We start from the raw sequence: 18,840 nt of genomic DNA, 5'->3' as shown, positions 1-18,840 counted from the left end.
ACCTGAATCTTGTCTGTAAATTTATTTATATGCTCATATCAAGAAAGTGTTTTACAATAGGGCTATGTGAGCGGTAAACAAAAAAAAATCTTGCTTGCATTCATCCAAGCATTAAAATGAAAAGGTTTTTAAATCAAATAACATAAATGGCTATTGAAATATCAAACGTTAAATATTAGAAGTGATAGTAAATTTATTTAAAAGATTTCTTCAGTTACATAACTTGTGTAATTATTTATTTTGGAAATTATGAAAGAGAACGGTTGGAATTGAGAAGGTCGAGATGCCGTTTAAATGTAAAAAAAATCTGTGTGAATTAATTGTACATTTCATATGCTACTAAATTGGGGATTTTCAGCTTTTGGCTTGTCATTTTAATCAAATACTAATAATATTGTAGCTGAAGAAATCTTTTAAATAAATTTACTATCACTTCTAATATTTAACATTTGATATTTCAATAACATTTATGTTATTTGATTTAAAAACCTTTTAATTTTAAAAATTTAAATCCTAAACCCTAAACTCTAAACTCTAAACATATATCATAACAATTGGAAAAACATTTGACTTTCCTCACTAAGACATAGCAGTATTTTATAGCAATTATATGCACGACCCATTGTATTTCCTTCAAAATTATATTATGAAATTATTATGCGTAAAAGTCATAATATAAAAAACAATCATTCATTAAATATAACCTATAAATAGTGACTAAAATATTTTTTATATCTAATGCAAAAACTACAAACACAACAATATATAATCAAGAACACGTGTACTTCAATAGTGAAACAACGTTAATAAGAAATATGGGTCTCATTTATTTTTTCGGTACTAACTTCACATTATCGATTAATTAATTGAAATGGAAAATGATATCACTGTACAAAATCTAAAACTATGAAAATGTATAAGAATTAAAAAAAAAACATAAAAGTCAATCAATTTGACATTTAAATAACGCAAATACATACTCCGATATATTTTGACTATAATACTTTTGGATCTCTATTACAACTTTAAAAAATTATACTAATATTCAAAATATCAATATAGAATAATAAATCACAAATTATAACGTTAAATGCATAAAATATCTATGACCATAAAAGTAATAATCATATATGAGTATGAAAACAATTTGAGTAAGATTAATTACTAAAATATTATTATAGATTTTAGAGGAATACGTTGGTATTAGCTATACCAACATATTGGGAGACCATGATAGTAGTAGAAGCTCTTCACATCACCATCTCTCACACTACTCTCATTCTACTTCCTCCTTCACTACCGTTGCAAAGGAACTATAGTCACCCGCCGAGTACTCGGTTCTAAAAAATCTATCTACTCATTATTCTAGCTGCAGGCATAGCTCCTCTTCTTGTGGATTCCATCTTTTCAACCCTTCAAAGATTTTATTTTAGCATGCTTATCGCATTGGATATTCCTCTGTCGATAACCACGTTGTATGGGATGCAACACCATCACATGATAACGCCCACCGACCACACTCGTTTCTCCTCCATGGCCATGAGTCCATGATACTTTTGGTTTATGGGTTGGTATTTATAAAATAATTGGTGGCGATTGGCATTATTCCCTTTTGGTATTCTTACGATCCCTTTGACATTCTTCTCTGAAATGACTCTTATTGATAGTAAATGTTGAGGCTGTTGATACGTATGTCCTTTGAATTTCCTCATTAAATGTATGTCATTCATCTTTTAGAAAATAATAGTAACTCTCTATTTTGGAAACTGCCGCATTGAATAAAAATAAAAATCGTAACTGCTAAATTTTATTTTACAATTTTCCACCAATTGTACTACAAATAATTACTCTTTTCATTTTCAATATTTATGATATGATTAAAACTATAAATTAAATTAAATTACTACATATTATAATACTTTTTGAATCAATTTTAATTAATTAGTTAAAATTAAATAAAATATTAAAAAATTATTTAATTATTGAGAATCAAGTAATGACAAAAATAAAAAAGCATTTTCACTTAACATACTCATTAATTTTATTAAGCAATCCATATTATTAATCTCAATTTAATTTTATTACGTACCATGCAATGCAATCCTATAATTGATTATGTTATTAATTATTTTTGGTAATATTGAAAATTCAAAATAGTTTTCCATAAGTGATTCAATTATTGATTATTATTAATAATGTTGAAAATTAAAAATATAACTCATCTATTACACTTTAATACCCAACAAAAAAAGGCAATCTCACTTTTCATCAATAATTCTTGATTACCAGTTAGAAAAGTCAATCCCACTTTAATACATTATGCTGATTGAAAAAAAATAATTTGCATAATATATATTTTATTATACATCTAATATTTGAATAAGGAATGATCTAAATCTTTCAATCGGGAAGTAAATTTACCCCATTGACATCAATATTATTGAAAGTGGTAATTAATAGTACTATATTAGTATGTGGTTGTATATTAGACTTTCTAAACTAAATCCGATTACTACCATTTAAGAATTTCATTAATTGAAAATCAATTAACAATAAAGTACTATTAATAAAGTCTTTTAATCAAGAAATTATAGATTAGAAAGAAAATGAAAATTTCAATAAATTCAATTAGGTTAAAATCTGTTTTCCACCTCCATCTTCTCTTTTGCTCTAATATGTTTCCATATTACCTTCTCCTCGCAATCATTTACTTCCGCCTCCATCAACCTTCATATTCTCTGGTAATCATCTCATCACTTAATTTCATAATCTTGCATTAGAGTCATCTTCTGCATCAAGTCAGTTTACCTCCATTTGAGGTAACGGAATTTCAAACACAAATGAATCACATATCCTATATTGTAATTTGTTTGTAGACCATAAAAGTTTATGATATAAAATTGTGCAAGAAGGCCAATATTGAAAAATCAAAATACACACAATTCATGACTATGAAATTCCCAAAAAAATACTCACCAATTTCAAACCCAAATTTCGCATTCGCACTCATTGTTAAATTTGAGTACACAGCCAACCTTCCTTTCTTTGATCTTTTTCATCGTTGAAATTGTGACTGAATTGTGAATGAGTATTTATAGAGATTTTTTTATTTGATATTGTAATTAAGAGTCTCTTCTTATTCCTATATTAATTAGGATTAATTATAAAATAAAGAAAAGACTAATATGTAATTATGTAGAATAAAGTGAATAGACCCTCCAATTCAAATGATCCTTCTTATTCTTCAATTGTTTTCTATTTTTATTTTATTTTATTTTATTATAATATTTATAATGACATCAAAATAATTGGAAAGAGATCAACGTTTTGCTAAACGCCGAAATTCAATTACTCTCTAATTTAAAAATCAATGCAGAAAATTAGTATTTGAAATAATTAATGGGTTCAAAGATTAATCCATGGAAGTTACTAAATTATCATCTTTCTCCATATATAAACATCTCCTTTATGGCAGTTACTACTTACTACACGAAAATGTAATACTGTTTCAAATAATGGTGCTCAAAATTTAATCCAATGGCACGTCCAATTTGTAACTGAACATATTTATTACTGTAACAAACTATCAATGATCCACACTATTATTTACAAATTAATGTAATCTGATTGTCTATATATCAAATGTGGTGTAGTGCTCAATTCATTAACTGACATTAATTATTAGTTTAGTGTATGCTCAATTCATTAGGTAACTATCATATTACGAAAATACTCAAATTAGTCCAAAACTTATTAATATTTAAATTCACGTCCAAAAGTTCATAAATATTCTAAACCAACAAGCCAAAACTCAACTTTTATATATGTATAGATTAGTTCAGCCTTCTTGTCCGTTTCACTAACTTTATCAACGGTGTTGGTAAATTATTGAAAATAGTGTGGCTTTTTTTAGTTATTTCCGATGTTTCGACAAGTTTCTTGTACACTTCTTGTTACCGTGCGTTCTCGAGCTCTGACATTTTATTTTTTTTTGCCTTTCTTATCTTAGTCGAGTTGATTGTAGTGTATAGTTTGTTGATGAATTTGTTTAGTTAGGTGGACATGCAGTTTAGAATAAATGTTATTTTGTTAATCTTATTTATTTATTTTATTTGTGTGTTTCTAATCTTGGTTTATTCGAGTATTTCAGTGAAGGGAAGTTACGAGGAAGTTCAATTTGTCGAAGACTTGCAGGTAGCTTTTATTCTTGTTTGTCACTAGAAATTTATTTATTTTGAACTGATTGTTGGTGATTTATGTGCGAAAAAATATGCATATTTGTTTCTTGTTGGTTCGACTAGAAAGGTATGTCATATCTTGATTTTTGTGTCTTCCCATATTTTCAATTTTTCACTGTTATATGAAGTGATTATAATTATTTTCCAAATTAAGTAAAAAAGCAATGATAATTAAAACTTTCCTCTAATGTTTGATTCGATTTGTTCTTACTTATTTGGACATTGTACAACTGTTGCATAGATACACACATTTCGTGCCGCTTGGATACACATTAGTCATTTTTTGGTGGGTGACATAGATACATTTGTTGTGTAAAGGGGTGTCAAAACGGGTACCCGCGGGTACCCGTACCCGTTTGTAGCCAAAATCTTTGTCCCGTTACCCGACCCGCACAGTGACGACGGGTACCCGCCTTGTCGGGTACGGGTATCCGTACCCGACAGGCGGGTACCCGTACCCGACCCGTTTAAAATATATTCATCACGTTGGCTTTATATCTGAATATGGTCACACAATCTGAATAATAGGTATATTTTACTCAACCAGTTATTTGGCCGGCGCCGGCAACTACAATCCTATTCGGCGCAACATATCTGAATAATATTCATTCACACAACAAACAACAAAAACTCCACCAGCCTTACTATAGATTAAATATGACAATAATATTGTCCTAATGATTTCTCTGTAGAGGGTTACCAACAAAAACCTATAGGACCGCCTGAGGAAGAAGATTGGGTAAATGTGAAGAAGATGGTTTCCTATTTGAAGAAGTTCCACTAATAATATTACCCAATCAATCAATATATACAGAACACTGAGGTTCATAACACATATTATAGTTTCCCATGATATATTCTTATATTAACAGAATAGTATCAATTGCTTACAACCAACTCACCATGCACCGGCTTGATAAAAAATTAATTTACCAAATACTCATCCAGCACATAGGTTACGTGTTATAATTCTAAAACTCATCCCCAAATACTTGCCACCTAAATCTATATTTTAATGCATAAAGAGGTTGCATGAAAGAGTATGCAATATTTTGTAAACACAGAACAAAATCTTGTTTCAGTTTTAATAATTTCCAACGCAGTTTCTTAGGAATTGGGGCGGCAATCTGGAAGTTATTGACTTGAGCCCTTACCTTCTTCGCGGCAGGGGTCGGCGGCTTATGTGGGTGGTGGCGGGCAGCGGGTGGCGGTGGGCGGCGGGTGGCGGCGCGGGTGTGAAGAGCAGACAATTTAGGGTAATGGACAAAAGACTTCCGAGTTAATCCTAAAACGTGTATTAATTAAAATTACGGTAATGGATAAAAGACTTAAACGGATATTAATTAAAAAATTTAATACAATATTTATATTTAAACGGTTATATAAGCGGGTATCGGGTATACCCGGGTATACCCGATACCCGCAAAAACCTGAAACTCAATACCCGAACCCGAACCCGAACCCGTTCCCGCTTATGTCGGGTAGCGGGTACCCGAAATCCGACGGGTAACGGGCCTGCTGTGCGGGTACCCAATACCCGCTAGTATACCCGATACCCGCAAAAACCTGAAACTCAATACCCGAACCCGAACTCGAACCCGTTCCCGCTTATGTCGGGTAGCGGGTACCCGAAATCCGACGGGTAACGGGTCTGCTGTGCTGGTACCCAATACCCGCTACCCGTTTCGACACCCCTAGTTGTGTTGCATGAATAAAAACTAATCGTTTTTGGTGTGGTTATTAAGCTACACATTTTTCATGTGGTTATTTAGTTATACATTTTTCATGAAGCATTGGTGCATACTAGTTGTTTTTTTTTTTTGTAGGGAAATTTACATAGACACCAATCTGTTGTGTTGCACGTTTACAGACTGTTTTGAAGGGGAGATAGTTCATGGATACACATTTTTGTGTTGCATATACATGAATATGAATACATTTCTAGCGATGTATTCAGATTCAAAAGCTAAATAGTGTTCAAAATCAAAACACTTGTAGTCCATTGGATCTTGTGATCTAACGGTTAGATTAATGTCACGTGTCATCTAATAATGTATATTATTAGTCTAATAATATAGCTTGACTAATAATGTACTATTTTAGTAAAATAATGTAGCATTTTAGTCTAATAATGTAGCTCGGCTAATAATGTACTTCCTCTGTTCCATAGTAATAGGGGCACTTGTTTCCAGCACGAAGAATAAGAAATGGATGTTTAGTGTATTAAGTGGGATTGTTAATAAAGTAGATTAAGTATTTATTTTCCTTTTATTTTAATCAACTTAAATTGAAAGATCCTAAAAGCTAAAACAATCGAGCACCACCCCAAATTCAAACCAATTCAAAACCCTCATACTAAAACAATTGAGCAGCCACCTCAAATGAAATCGAAATCCTAGTTCATCAATCTTATCTCCCTCTCATCTCCCTCCATCTTTTCTGCCAATGGAATCCGAAATGAACACCATCGTGCCGGATACTCCCCATGTTGGGGTTTGGTGCCCCTTGCACAACGGTAGTCATGCATACACAAATAAATCAGATCTACAGATCTATTTGACCGATTATGGGATTAATTTATTCACATATTAAACACAAAATTGCATGCTCGAACACATATAATTCACAAATAAGGAATCAAAACCCTAGTTCATGAATTCCTACGGTTTAGAATTACCGATCTGATTTCTCCAAAGAATCAACGATTGCTTGCGCCTTCTTCACATGAAGATCTTCGTACTCAACCAGAAATCTTCTAATCTGTATCCCGAACTCAGAATCTGACCTTTAGGTGGGCAAAGCTTGTCAGAATCGGAAAGTACTTGATTAGAAAGGAGACAGAATACCAGTTCTGTCAAAAACTGTTTTTTAGTCCACTCCCAGAGGGGAGCACGAAAATTATATGTTATTTAACGCTGAATCTCCTTTCTAAGGGATCCATGGGGGTTGGACTTAGGCCAAACCTGTTGGACTTTTACTAATTAAATTGAGTCCCAATTTAATACAAGTCCAACATAATATTATTATCAGCCACTATAGTAAAATAATATTGACTGTCGGTCCAATCCCAAATTACGAGTAATCCGGACTTTACCTCTTTAATTTATTATTTCTCGTGTTTAAGATATAAATATCCATTAATTAATCTAAGCCTGCTATTTGACTTTAATTAATTAATACTCCATTCGTCCGCCATTAGGAGTCTCATTTATAGGCGGCACGGGTTTTAACAAATGTTAAGAAAAGTGGGTAGAAAAAAGTTAGTGGAACCCTGTTACCATTTATGGTAAGTGAACCGGGACTTCTATTCGCGGAAGGACTAAAATGGCAAAACGGGACTCCTATTCGCGGACGGAGGGAGTATCTTTTTCCAAGAGCTGTCTAGTTCAAAATCTTTATTTATTATTCTGGAATAAATTCCAACCGGTCGGGTTTCTGAATAATAAAACATTTTCCGAACACCTCTTGAGGATATTAAAATTGGACTCACCAGTACACGATTCATTGCAATAACAATACTAGCACCTCTAGATATTGATCACCACTACCCAAGATATCAGGATTATTGGATTGCGAAAAATCTGCACCATTTGATAAATCAAAGTAGTGCACAATCAATATCGTATGCTCAATGTTATGTCAACAATGATTAAGAAATAACAATCACTGAGACCTCGTCTTTCATTTAATAGCAAGAAAGACTTATCTCACTGTTAGATCTTTCAGTGCTATACCACACCAGTGTCTTTTATTTTCTAAGGTAAGGAAACATGCGGACTGACACTGCAACCTTTCATGATAGGTAGTCAAAGCCTATCTAGGTTGTGAAATTCTATTTATCTTCTACAAAGAACCGACTATGTCACCTTCTGTCAACGTCGTTTACGACCAGTCTACTATGCAGAAGAATTATACTTGTTTGCTTCATATTCATTTAAATATTCAAGAAATATTTTATAAATGCATAAGCAAACACCAATGCGATAAAATTACTTCTTCTCACCTTGGGTTAAAAGTGTATTGTAGAGTTTATTGTATACAAACAATTCTATTCGTGCAACATACTTGAAATATGCTTTTCAGTATACCAATTCTAACACCCTCTGGCGTTACCGCAACCCTCCACTCCGGCGTAACGTGAATCGCTCTTTGTTCAGAAGAGTTATTGTCGCCCCCATTTCAGATTTTGAAAGTTCATGGCCCGATCCGGTTGTTTCAGTGAGGGAATCGGAGACGGTGGTGCCGAAGGGAGGATCTGTGCCCAAGTGCACATAGAGCATTAGATTAGAGTTCTCTAAGCAGAACGGCGGTGGAATTGCCAGAATTTTTGGGTGAGATCGAGAGAGAGAGAGAGTAGGGTTTGAGATGAAGAGAGAGAATGGTGTTGCTGCAATTGAGTGAGGTCGAGAGAGAGAGAAAGAGAGAGATATATAGAGAGAGAGAGAACAGGTTCCGCATTTTCCATTTCTTTAATTTTTATAATTGTTAAGTGTAATAAGGGGTTTTTAATTAAAACCTTTAATTTGTCATTAACTGCCCTAATTATTTCCTTTTGTAGAAATGACTCTATTACCATGGAACAGACGGAAATGGAAAAACGTCCCTTTTACTATGGAACGGAGGGAGTAGCATCTTAGTCTAATAATGTAGCTTATCCCAACCATCCAATCTAAAGATCCTATGACTGTGACTTGTTTGATTCTTAACACTAAAGAGGCAGTAGGACCATAATACACCCCTACATCTTTATATATATAGATGATACATTCTTTTGTTTTTTGGTTGACGGAAGGGTGCATATTTACATATGTCACAGCCGCACTTTGCTATGCATAGTTCGTGGAAACGCGACTAATATGAGATAAAGAAGATGGAATAGAAAGAGGAATGAAGAAATCAATGAATCCAACAATATAACTTCAATTCTTAGCTCGCAAAATAGATGAATAAAACAAACTCGCATATGAGAGGGTCAAGTATAAGGATCGAACATTGCTACTACATACTAGAGATAACAATTTACTGCGCTATTATATGTTCTAACAACTGAAGCAATTTAAAGAGTCATAACGTCATGTATGAAAACATGCACCACATGGAGTCTAGGTTTAGCATTTCTCAACATCTCCTCAACCATTGCGTTAACCATGCACATTTTTTTTAAGCATGCAGGGTTGAGTACTTGTGTACTTTAGTGGACACGTGTCGAAACAATGCATTTTTCCAAAATAAGGTTTTGTCAAGTCATCATAGTGACCTCAACGTTTTTTTTTTCTTAAAAACTAAAACTATTTCGATGACTCATTTCACGTACGTGCACACTAGCCTGAACAGTGACTCTCCCCTTACTCTAACCTGAAATTCACCCGAGCATGGAATTTTCCTTTACCCTGACCCGAATTCAATATCTCATAACATTGACATAGTATGAACCATCTCCTTGATATTCCAACATATAGGCATTTCAATAAAATAAAACATTTATGGTAAGATAATACTTGTAAAAAATGAGAGTGTGAGTTCAGAGAAAACATCATCTCATAACTAATTAAAAGCTTTTAATATATTTAAATATAATAATGCATGATAGAAAGCCTACCTGATATGCTTAAATCCTTAATCAGAAGTTCTCGCTTCGGTCTTATTTTAATTGCAGAGCTATCTTTCTAAAATAAGAGATAAAATGAGGATCAACATCAAGAATTTCTGTAACTTGATTCGAATATTTGGATATTCATTTTGTCATTTGTCTTTTCTTCGAGAAGTTCTGAAGTTCTGGTGCATTAATTAAATCAAAGAAATTAATAAATTTCGTTATACAACCAGAAAAACTAATTCCTTTGAATTAATTATTCAAAGAGTGTCTTATCAATCCGGAGGCTAAGCTATAGCGAATTAATTGTTCAGAGAATATATTGTGAAGGTATGTTTAGCGCAAAAATTGAGTCCGGAATTAAATCAACCCGGATTGATTACTTAGATCCAGTCCAGAGTTAACAAAATAATCACCTTTAACCAATTATTAATTCAGCCCACAATCCCAGCCCATTTTTATCCTCTATCTGCCGGCCCAGCAATACAAAATTTCCAGTACAAAATGAGAAAACAACGGTTGTTCTACTTTCTTCTCCCCCAAATCTGCTGCCCTAATTCGAACTTCTCCTCCCCCCACCATTTCTCTCTTCTCCCGCCCTTCCTCAGCCTGCCTAGGTCGGTTGCCGGCGACCTCAGGAATTCTGCGCAGTCGGTTCCTCCAGTTCTATCGGTCATGCTCTTTTCCCTTCTCTTATTCTCACTCTATTTCCTTAGCTAATCGATTTTGAGTTGATAAACTTGTGAAATTTATTCTTCTTACTATACAAACTGGAAATTGCTGCATTCCTACTTCATTGAGGTTGTATTCGTCATAAATTTGCCTCATATCACTGATATCTCGCCGACCATTACAGCAGGTTGGAGCTGACAGAAGTAAGAAACATGGGCGAAAATTGCAGTGTCTGTGACTGTAGTGTTGACTGTGGCAGTAACGGAGTCTCGTCTCTTTCGGCCAATGACAAGGGTAGAAACAAAAGGAAATTCTTATCGGATTTGTCCCTGGACATTCCAGCCGAAGCATCAAATTTATCTCTAGAGGAAACATTCCGAAATGCTTTGAATGAGTTGGGTTCCATGATGGAGAGGTCTGGAGATGCTATTGGGGAGCATAACACAGATAAACTTCAAGGCTCCGATTGGGATAATCCTGTGGTCTGTCAGCTTGAGGAGCTGTTGTTGAACAGTTTAAAGGTGATATTCGGCAGCGCGGTGAAGAAGATTATTGAAAGTGGCTACACTGAAGAAGTTGCTGAGTGGGCCATTTTATATAGCAGCCTGTTCAATGGTGGTAAAGACGCCGTGTCTAATGTTGTTGACAGTGCTTTGAGTATACTGAAGAGGGACAAGGATATTAGTACGACGAAGCATCCTGTATTTGAGGGGCTGGAGAGCCTCGTAGACTACACATTGCTGGAAATGATTTGTGTGCTTCGAGAGATTAGGCCCTCTTTAAGCGTATCAGAGGCGATGTGGTGCCTGTTGATAAGTGATTTGAACCTAGTAAATACATGTCCAGCTGAAGGAGGCACCGTGGGTGGTTCTTGTAGCCAGGAAGCTGCTGGAGACAGCCAAGCACTTCCCCAGTCTAAATCCGAGACTTCAAGCACCAGTCAGATAAAGGATTCTAACGACTCAGGCAGTTCAAAACAGATGAACCCCCAACGTAAAGGCTGTGAGCCAAAATCCCCCTCTGTTGGTGAATTGGCTAGTCCCGGAAAAGAGTGTGTTCTTGCTGCTCTAGAAGCGAAGGGGAACTTATCGAGCTTTGTGAAGGAGCATTTTCTGAGTTCGTTTCATGGGAATACCATGGATGAGAAAGCAGTGGGTAATAAGAAGGGGTTATCGGTTAATTCCAAGAGAGATATGCTTCGACAAAAGGCGTTTCAGTTTGAGAAGCATTACAAAGGTCGTCTGACTAAGGGAGCTTTCAAGGCCAAAGTTGCTGCGTGGGGAAGTATGGTGTTAGACAAGTCATTGAGGGCACCACCCGGATGTGCTACCATTGCGATGAAGGGAGCAGATCATTCCAAGTTACCAACTCCGGCTGGAACTAGTAGTTCTGCTGCGGAGAAAAACAGCCATCCATCAAGCAATTCGCCACCCCTTTCGTCCGCCTGTGATGCTTCGAAGGGCGGTGCCAATGTTTCTGATACTCCCAAGGCTATCGATTATCATGCTTTGATCCCATTCGATGAAACTCTGCAGAAGTGCGTCCCTCAAGATGACAAAGACGAAGCCATTTTGACGCTAGTCCCCTACAAGCAAGATATTGAGAAGGAGCTCCAAGGATGGATGGAGTGGGCAAATGAGAAGGTCATGCAAGCAGCACGGAGGCTTGGGAAGGACCAGGCGGAATTGAAAATGTTGAGGCAAGAGAAAGAAGAAATGGAGAAATTCAAGAAAGAGAAGCAAACTTTGGAGGAGAGTACCATAAAGCGGCTTTCGGGAATGGAGCACGCCCTGACCAATGCCACAGGCCAGATTGAGGTGGCTAACTGCACCATCCATCGCCTTGAGGAGGAGAATCATCTGTTGAAGAATGATATGTTGGCTGCAAAGATGCAGGCGATACGTGCGGTTACTAACTTGGAGTCCGCTCTGGAAAGGGAGCAGCAGACCCTCAAGAAACTGCAGTCATGGGAGGCAGACAAGGGTATAGTCCAAGACGAACTCACAAATCTCCAACGCCAAATAACTTCACTTAACAAACGACTAGAAAAAGCGAGAGGCCGGAAGGATCAGTTTAAGGTATGCCAGAAATTGTATTTTTGCTTTATCAGTTCGTTTAGGGTGTATAAACATCTTGCCCCCGATGGACAAATGCACATGTATTTTTCGGTGCATCCATCATAATAAAATCCTAATTGTGATTAATAATCATAATAAGAGTTAAATAAACCCCAACTGGGCTTGGAGAACTTTAATTGGAGATGTACCCTAGTTTTCACCTTTTTTCTAAGTGCAAGCTTAAACTGTGACACCATTTCAGGCTCTGTGGAAGCAGGAGGAGAAGGAAAAATCAAAAGCTCAAAAAAATATTGATTCCTTGAAAAGTAAATTAGATGAAGAAGAGGCTTTGATGAAAGTGGAAGCTGACAGCATAAAGCAAGCATCCGAGAAGGAGATGCAGAGATGTGAAGCTGACATCAAGAGGCTTCAGAAAATGATCATGGAACTGAGTCTCGAGGCTGATAAGTCGAAGATAGCAGCTCTTAACATGGGCTACGGCAGCTATATGACGGGCCTCCCTGGATCAGAGCCTCCTAAAGTGACAAATGGGTTTGCTGTCTTTCAGGATAACGCAAGCGACTCTCCAGATGTTAAGCCAGAGAGGGAGTGTGTCATGTGCATGACAGACGAGATATCTGTGGTTTTCATCCCTTGCGCGCATCAGGTTCTTTGCACTCAGTGCAATGTGATCCACGAGAAGCAAGGGATGAGCGACTGCCCTTCTTGCAGGACCACCATCCAGAAGCGCGTCTCAGTTAGTTATCGCTGCTGATTAGAGCTCCATTGGTTGCAGTTTGATGTGGCCTAATATTGCGTGTAGTATCTCAACTGTAGTTTGTAAACAGCTGAACTGAGAAAAAAAAGGTTAGAATTGATGAATCAAATTGGGGAAGATGGTTTACTAACTAAATAAAGGGGCGTCTCTCTCTTTGTTACACACACGCGCGCCTCTCTTGAAATTTTTTTGCGTGTTAAATCTGTGTATATATCCTTTAAAAAGAAGTAGGATTGAGATTGAAACTGGGAATTAAACTTTGCATACTACAGACTTGATAGGGATTAGGGAAACTAAGTTGATTAACCAATTTTAGATATTTGTTATTCGATTTTGCATATTGCCCCCAGTCTCCCAGCCCATGTCCTTTATGAGGATGCCTCTAAAATCATACAATAGCTAGGATATGACAATATAGTCATATTTAAGTTGATATAGATATTACAGGGATAGTTATGCAAACATCCAAGAATGTTGGCGTATATGCTGGCATGGCATTACCGATGTATGTTTCCATGTGACGTCTTATTTGCTTAGTATTCCATAAGTGAGCACTTCAAATATACAACAACAAAGAGCACCATCATTAATGTGTCTAATGCATCATACTGTGGTCTTTCAATTTAATATTTTGTTTACCAAATTATTAAAAGAGCGTCTTTATAAGTGGATAAATATTAAGTGTTTGACAACTTCAAACAAGAAGTCGATATGTCCGAGTGGTTAAGGAGACAGACTTGAAATCTGTTGGGCTTCGCCCGCGCAGGTTCGAACCCTGCTGTCGACGTTATTTTGAATTAAAACTTTTTTTCAGCCTACGAAAATTATTTTCAATGATTTAGAATAAATATTGCATATTAGTGACGAAACCTACATGATTTATATTTGTATCCTAAACAAAGAACCGTTGCAGAACATGTTGCAAGACATCCATTTCAACAACACTCAATGCTTTGTTTATTGGTAAATGTGTTTTGATGAAACCTAAGGGCATCAATAACCCCGTCCCCATTTCCGGCCCCAAGTCCCCTCCACTTCATCATTCCTCTACAGTTGCGGCCCAGACCCCAACTGCTGTAACCCTGCAGGCCGCAACTCAGGTCCCAACTAATAAATGACACTATTCACAACTTTAATCTATTTTACACGTAAAATAAAAAACACCGGAAATTTATAACACGGAAAATTTCATTTATAACACGAGAATTTCATTTTTAATACAAAAACAATAAATTATAACCTAAAAATTATAAAAAAATTAGAATATTAAAAAAAATCAAAATTTTTTTTTTGGAAATAGGCACGTCGCCCTTCTTCTTCTTCCTCCTTCTTCTCTCTCTCCCCCTCCCTCTTCTTCCTCTTCCAAAATGTAAAAATTCAGAAAAAAAATTGGAAATCTGCATCACGTCGTCGCCGCCCCTCTTCTTCATCTTCCTCCCTCTTCTTCCTCTCCCCCTCCCTCTTCTTCCTCTTCTACCTCTTCCAATTTTTGGCAAAAATTCCTTCTTCCGTCACGGCCCATCTCCGTGTAACGCGCGCCCAGGCCGGGCCGGGCCGCGGGACGCTCTCCAGGCCGAGAACACTGCCCCGGGACCAGCCTGGGCCGTGACTCTCCTCCGTGTAACGCATGGGACGGGCCGGGACTCACGACTTGCGGCCCGGCCCGCCGCGTTACAGATGCTCTAAAGGTTTTGGTTCCAAACCCAACTCCATCATTTTTTTTATTTTCAACATTTATTGTATTTTTAAAAAAATCGTGTTTCTTATAGGATACTTATAAGTAGTATTTTGCTCTTATGTGAATTTCATTAGTATAATTTGCGTGTGGATATTTTAACTTTAATGAATCTCATTTTTAATTAAATAAAAAAATTAATTAGATTTCATGATAAATAAATTGAAATAACAAATGAATTAAAAATTTAAAGTGAGACTCATGAATAGTTTTTAAAAAATGACGGGTTGTTGATGTAGGTAAAAAGTATCCCGAGATCCATAAATTATGCAATGAATGAATGATTTAAAGAATAAGATTATAGATGTTTTTACTACGAAACCAAATATTTTATTAACCTTTTATGATTTATAATGTTATTTTGCATATCATCTGAAATTGAGACTATACATTCAAACATAAATGCATCGATAGCGCCATACTCAATGGCCAACACACGGCCTGATGTGCTCAAACGACGAAGTACATCTTTGCACGACGTTGAGCATATCGAGCAACACTTCCGTAGTAAGTGTGCTTTTATTTGGTTTTTTATTAATACATTTTCTAAATTTGTTTTCTGAAACTTTGCTTTTTCATTTTTAACTGTCACTTTAGACTTTCGAAATTATTCGCCCTCAACCATACACGTTCCTATTTCCTTTTTCTAAAAGTGAAAATAAAAAAAACGAACAATGAATACAGATATAAAAGTGAAAAATATAGACTTCGAATTTACAGACGAAAGGCAAAAGAAAAAAATTAACAAATTTACATTTTCCTTAAATGATAGCTTACGTCATTCATAGAAACATTTCCACTTTAGTCGAAAAACCTATGATAATAATTTCCACTTAAAACGAAAAAAAATCATTAATTAACTTCCACCTATGAATTCTTAATTACAACTAATAACCTTTCCGTTGCTTTGGCAAGTCAATATCTCTCACGTTTAAATCACACCATTTGTTTCTCAATCCGATCTCTAACGACAAAAAGGAAGCCTTTGATTGCGTTGTGCGTACGGTTCAAGAGAGAGAATACACAGATTCTGAGCACGGCAATGGAGATTGTGGGGCAGCTGCAGAAACAGTTTGTTGACTTCTCTACTTCTCTTAACCACGAGGTTTGTTTTTCTCTATTAATCTCCAAGCAATCATGATTTATTCTGAGAAAAATTGAATCTTGATAGATTTTTTTCAACAACTCTATGGATTTTGCCAATCTAACTTTTCTTCATAATTCCAATCAAGAAATTCATTTAAGACTCTTTGAAGACCTTTAAGAGGGCTTTTGTGTTCTCAGAAAAAAGTTGTTTTCAGGAATTTTGGAAATGGCTCTCTAAATTTTGTTAATCTAACATTAATTATTGGTTTGAAATTTTTGGGAAAAAGGGTTTCTTGGATGAACAGTATCTCCAGCTGCAGAAATTGCAAGATGAGAGCAACCCTGATTTCGTGTGTGAAGTTGTCTCACTCTTCTTTGATGATTCTGAGAAGCTTCTGAATAATTTGGCAACTGCTCTGTGAGTTTTATTGATTTCTCTGCTTCTTTTGTTGGATGGCTCCTAAATCTTTTATTTTCTATGTTTTTTTGTGTGTTTTATGTAGTCAGCAGCAGGTTGTAGATTTCAAGCAGGTTGATGCTCATGTTCATCAGTTCAAAGGCAGCAGTTCAAGGTAATAGTGATCAAGAATTTGATATAAACTGCACCGTTTCATCGATTCGAATTCATGAAGTTGAGATCTTATGATTTGATTATGTCATCTGAATTTGTGTTTTGCAACAAATTGTTTGTGTTGAGAGAATGTAGACTTAGATCTGGCTGCAGTTCTAGGCTGGTTGCTTGTTTTCTTCTAGTTGTTTACCGCATTGTTTGATCCTCGTTCCATCTAATACCAGCATAGGTGCACAAAGAGTGAAGAACATGTGTGTTGCATTCAGAAACTTCTGTGAAGAGAAGAACCTTGATGGGTGAGATCTCGACTTTCTGCTCATCTAACTACTTCGTTCTCAATGCTTGGATCAGAATGGAAATGAGGTTTATGGTTGCTGATTTATTCGTTTTGAGTACTGGCTTGTTTTGATAATCATTGTGTAGATTAGATCATCATAACTGCTAATAAGAGCATTTTCACGTTTAATAGCAATATCTTGCGATGCTCGGGGACCTAAATGTGCTTCAGGCCTTGCAAGGCTTCAACTGTAGCCCACCCTCATTCCAAAGTAGGCTTATACGTATCGGTCACATGTTGTGATTGACTCAGAATTGATGATAGTATTGTTTCGATGCAGGTGTTTGAGATGCTTGCAGCAATTAAAGCACGAGTATTTTCTTGTAAAGAATAAGCTCGAAACTTTGTTTAGGGTAAGTTTTGTGTGATGAAATTTGGTAATTTTTATAGAGTAATCTATCTTGTTTATTCCTCTAATGTATCCATTTAGGTTTATCTATCCATCAGATTAGATTCTTTATGCATCTCTTGTGTTGAATGCTGCAGTTGGAGCGACAAATCGTGGAAGCTGGTGGGACAGTTCCCGTCATAGGATGACTTGTTATAAGCGTATGATGTTAGTTGTAGATCTCAACTTCAAGATATTGAGGTGAATGTTTTGTGTGAATTGAATTCCATCTTCTCTTGTGCTTGAGTTGTGAAAATATTCTGCACTCATCTAGGCCTAAATTAATGCTTTTATTTTCAGACAGGAATATTCTGCTTGTTACTGAATATTAGTAACTACTTATACCTTGACTGATTCATTAAAAACTGCAACTTTTAGTTCTACTTTCTACAGTGTCTAACTTGGATCCTGATCGAGCTCCATTGTATTGTATTGAATCCTCAATTCATTTTTATTTTCAAATTCCTAGCCTAATTGTTAATTTTTCTACAAGTTTTCCTTGTGTAATAGTACTGCTCCTTCCATCCGAACTAAATTGAGTTGTATTCATTTTTGGACAAAAAAATAAAACATCTAATCCCTCTTATTTTATTCAATCACCTACTTTACCCTCTCTTTATCTTTTCTACTATTTTATTATTCTTTCCTATTTTTTAATACAATTTCTTAATCTTTGTGCCTAAAAGTTTTGTCAACTCATTTTGGACGGAGGGAGTATTAATTTAGTACTCCTATTTTATTTCCGGAGGCCCATCAATATAGATTGTTTGATTTTATGCAATGGTGGAGATCATCATGGTCTCCAATTTCAAAACCATGTATAATAATACTTGAATTTTGCGAATGATCTTTATTCATGAAACCACATTTTATTTACTCGATCATGCAATCGTTAAGAAAGATTGAATGAAATCAAAGAATGAGATATAATTTATGCGAATGAAAACAAAGAAATTACAATATTTGGACTCGCAATAAAACCATGGAACCAAGTTCTGAATATTACAAGCCCAAGTTCTATAATGCTAAGGCATTATATATGTTTTCTTTTATTTTCCTAAAGCCCATTCACCCAAATTTCAGGCTCCAAATCTTAACCCAAGTGTGATTATCCCAAAATCCGTTACCGCAATTGCTGCCCTAAAAATAGGAACAAGAATCAATTTTATGATCATCTACCAAATCCACAGTCCGATTTCAATTCAGCTTATATATATAAGGGTGAAAACCCATCACAATCCGATTTCACAACAAGTTCACAAACGAGGCAGTGAGAAGAGAGAGAGGGAGAATTTCACTTGAACATCGGATTTTGAGCACGGAAACTTAGACCAATCATTACAGGTAACACTCACCCCAACAACTCCTTTATAGCAATAGCATGT

General features: G+C 35.7%; 2 protein-coding genes and 1 non-coding gene across 4 annotated transcripts; all 3 read left to right on the top strand.

The window, feature by feature from the left end:
• Positions 1–10,354: 10,354 nt before the first annotated feature.
• LOC121798585 (putative E3 ubiquitin-protein ligase RF298) lies at positions 10,355–13,500 on the top strand. 2 transcript variants are annotated; one of them, XM_042197659.1, is made up of 3 exons: positions 10,355–10,503; positions 10,691–12,581; positions 12,823–13,500. In XM_042197659.1, exons 2-3 carry the CDS (start codon positions 10,716–10,718, stop codon positions 13,333–13,335), a joined length of 2,379 nt encoding a protein of 792 aa, XP_042053593.1. In that variant the 5' UTR covers positions 10,355–10,503; positions 10,691–10,715; the 3' UTR covers positions 13,336–13,500. The 2 variants fall into 2 exon arrangements, with proteins under 2 accessions (XP_042053593.1, XP_042053592.1); XM_042197658.1 differs by having other exon boundaries at positions 10,688–12,581.
• Positions 13,501–14,043: 543 nt separating this feature from the next.
• On the top strand, positions 14,044–14,125 carry TRNAS-UGA. The gene has a single exon. It is a non-coding gene; the product is annotated as a tRNA-Ser (tRNA).
• A 1,830-nt stretch (positions 14,126–15,955) lies between these two features.
• On the top strand, positions 15,956–17,838 carry LOC121798586 (histidine-containing phosphotransfer protein 1-like). Its single transcript, XM_042197660.1, has 6 exons — positions 15,956–16,178; positions 16,447–16,577; positions 16,663–16,731; positions 16,955–17,026; positions 17,348–17,420; positions 17,554–17,838. The coding sequence occupies exons 1-6, from the start codon at positions 16,116–16,118 to the stop codon at positions 17,602–17,604; spliced, it is 459 nt and encodes a 152-aa protein (XP_042053594.1). The 5' UTR covers positions 15,956–16,115; the 3' UTR covers positions 17,605–17,838.
• The last annotated feature ends 1,002 nt before the right edge of the window (positions 17,839–18,840 follow it).

This window comes from Salvia splendens, chromosome 4 (genome assembly GCF_004379255.2).
Source record: "Salvia splendens isolate huo1 chromosome 4, SspV2, whole genome shotgun sequence".
Classification (NCBI taxonomy): domain Eukaryota; kingdom Viridiplantae; phylum Streptophyta; class Magnoliopsida; order Lamiales; family Lamiaceae; genus Salvia; species Salvia splendens.
The sequence above is the reverse complement of the archived record's forward strand: the minus strand, read 5'-3'. Positions and strand labels throughout refer to the sequence as shown.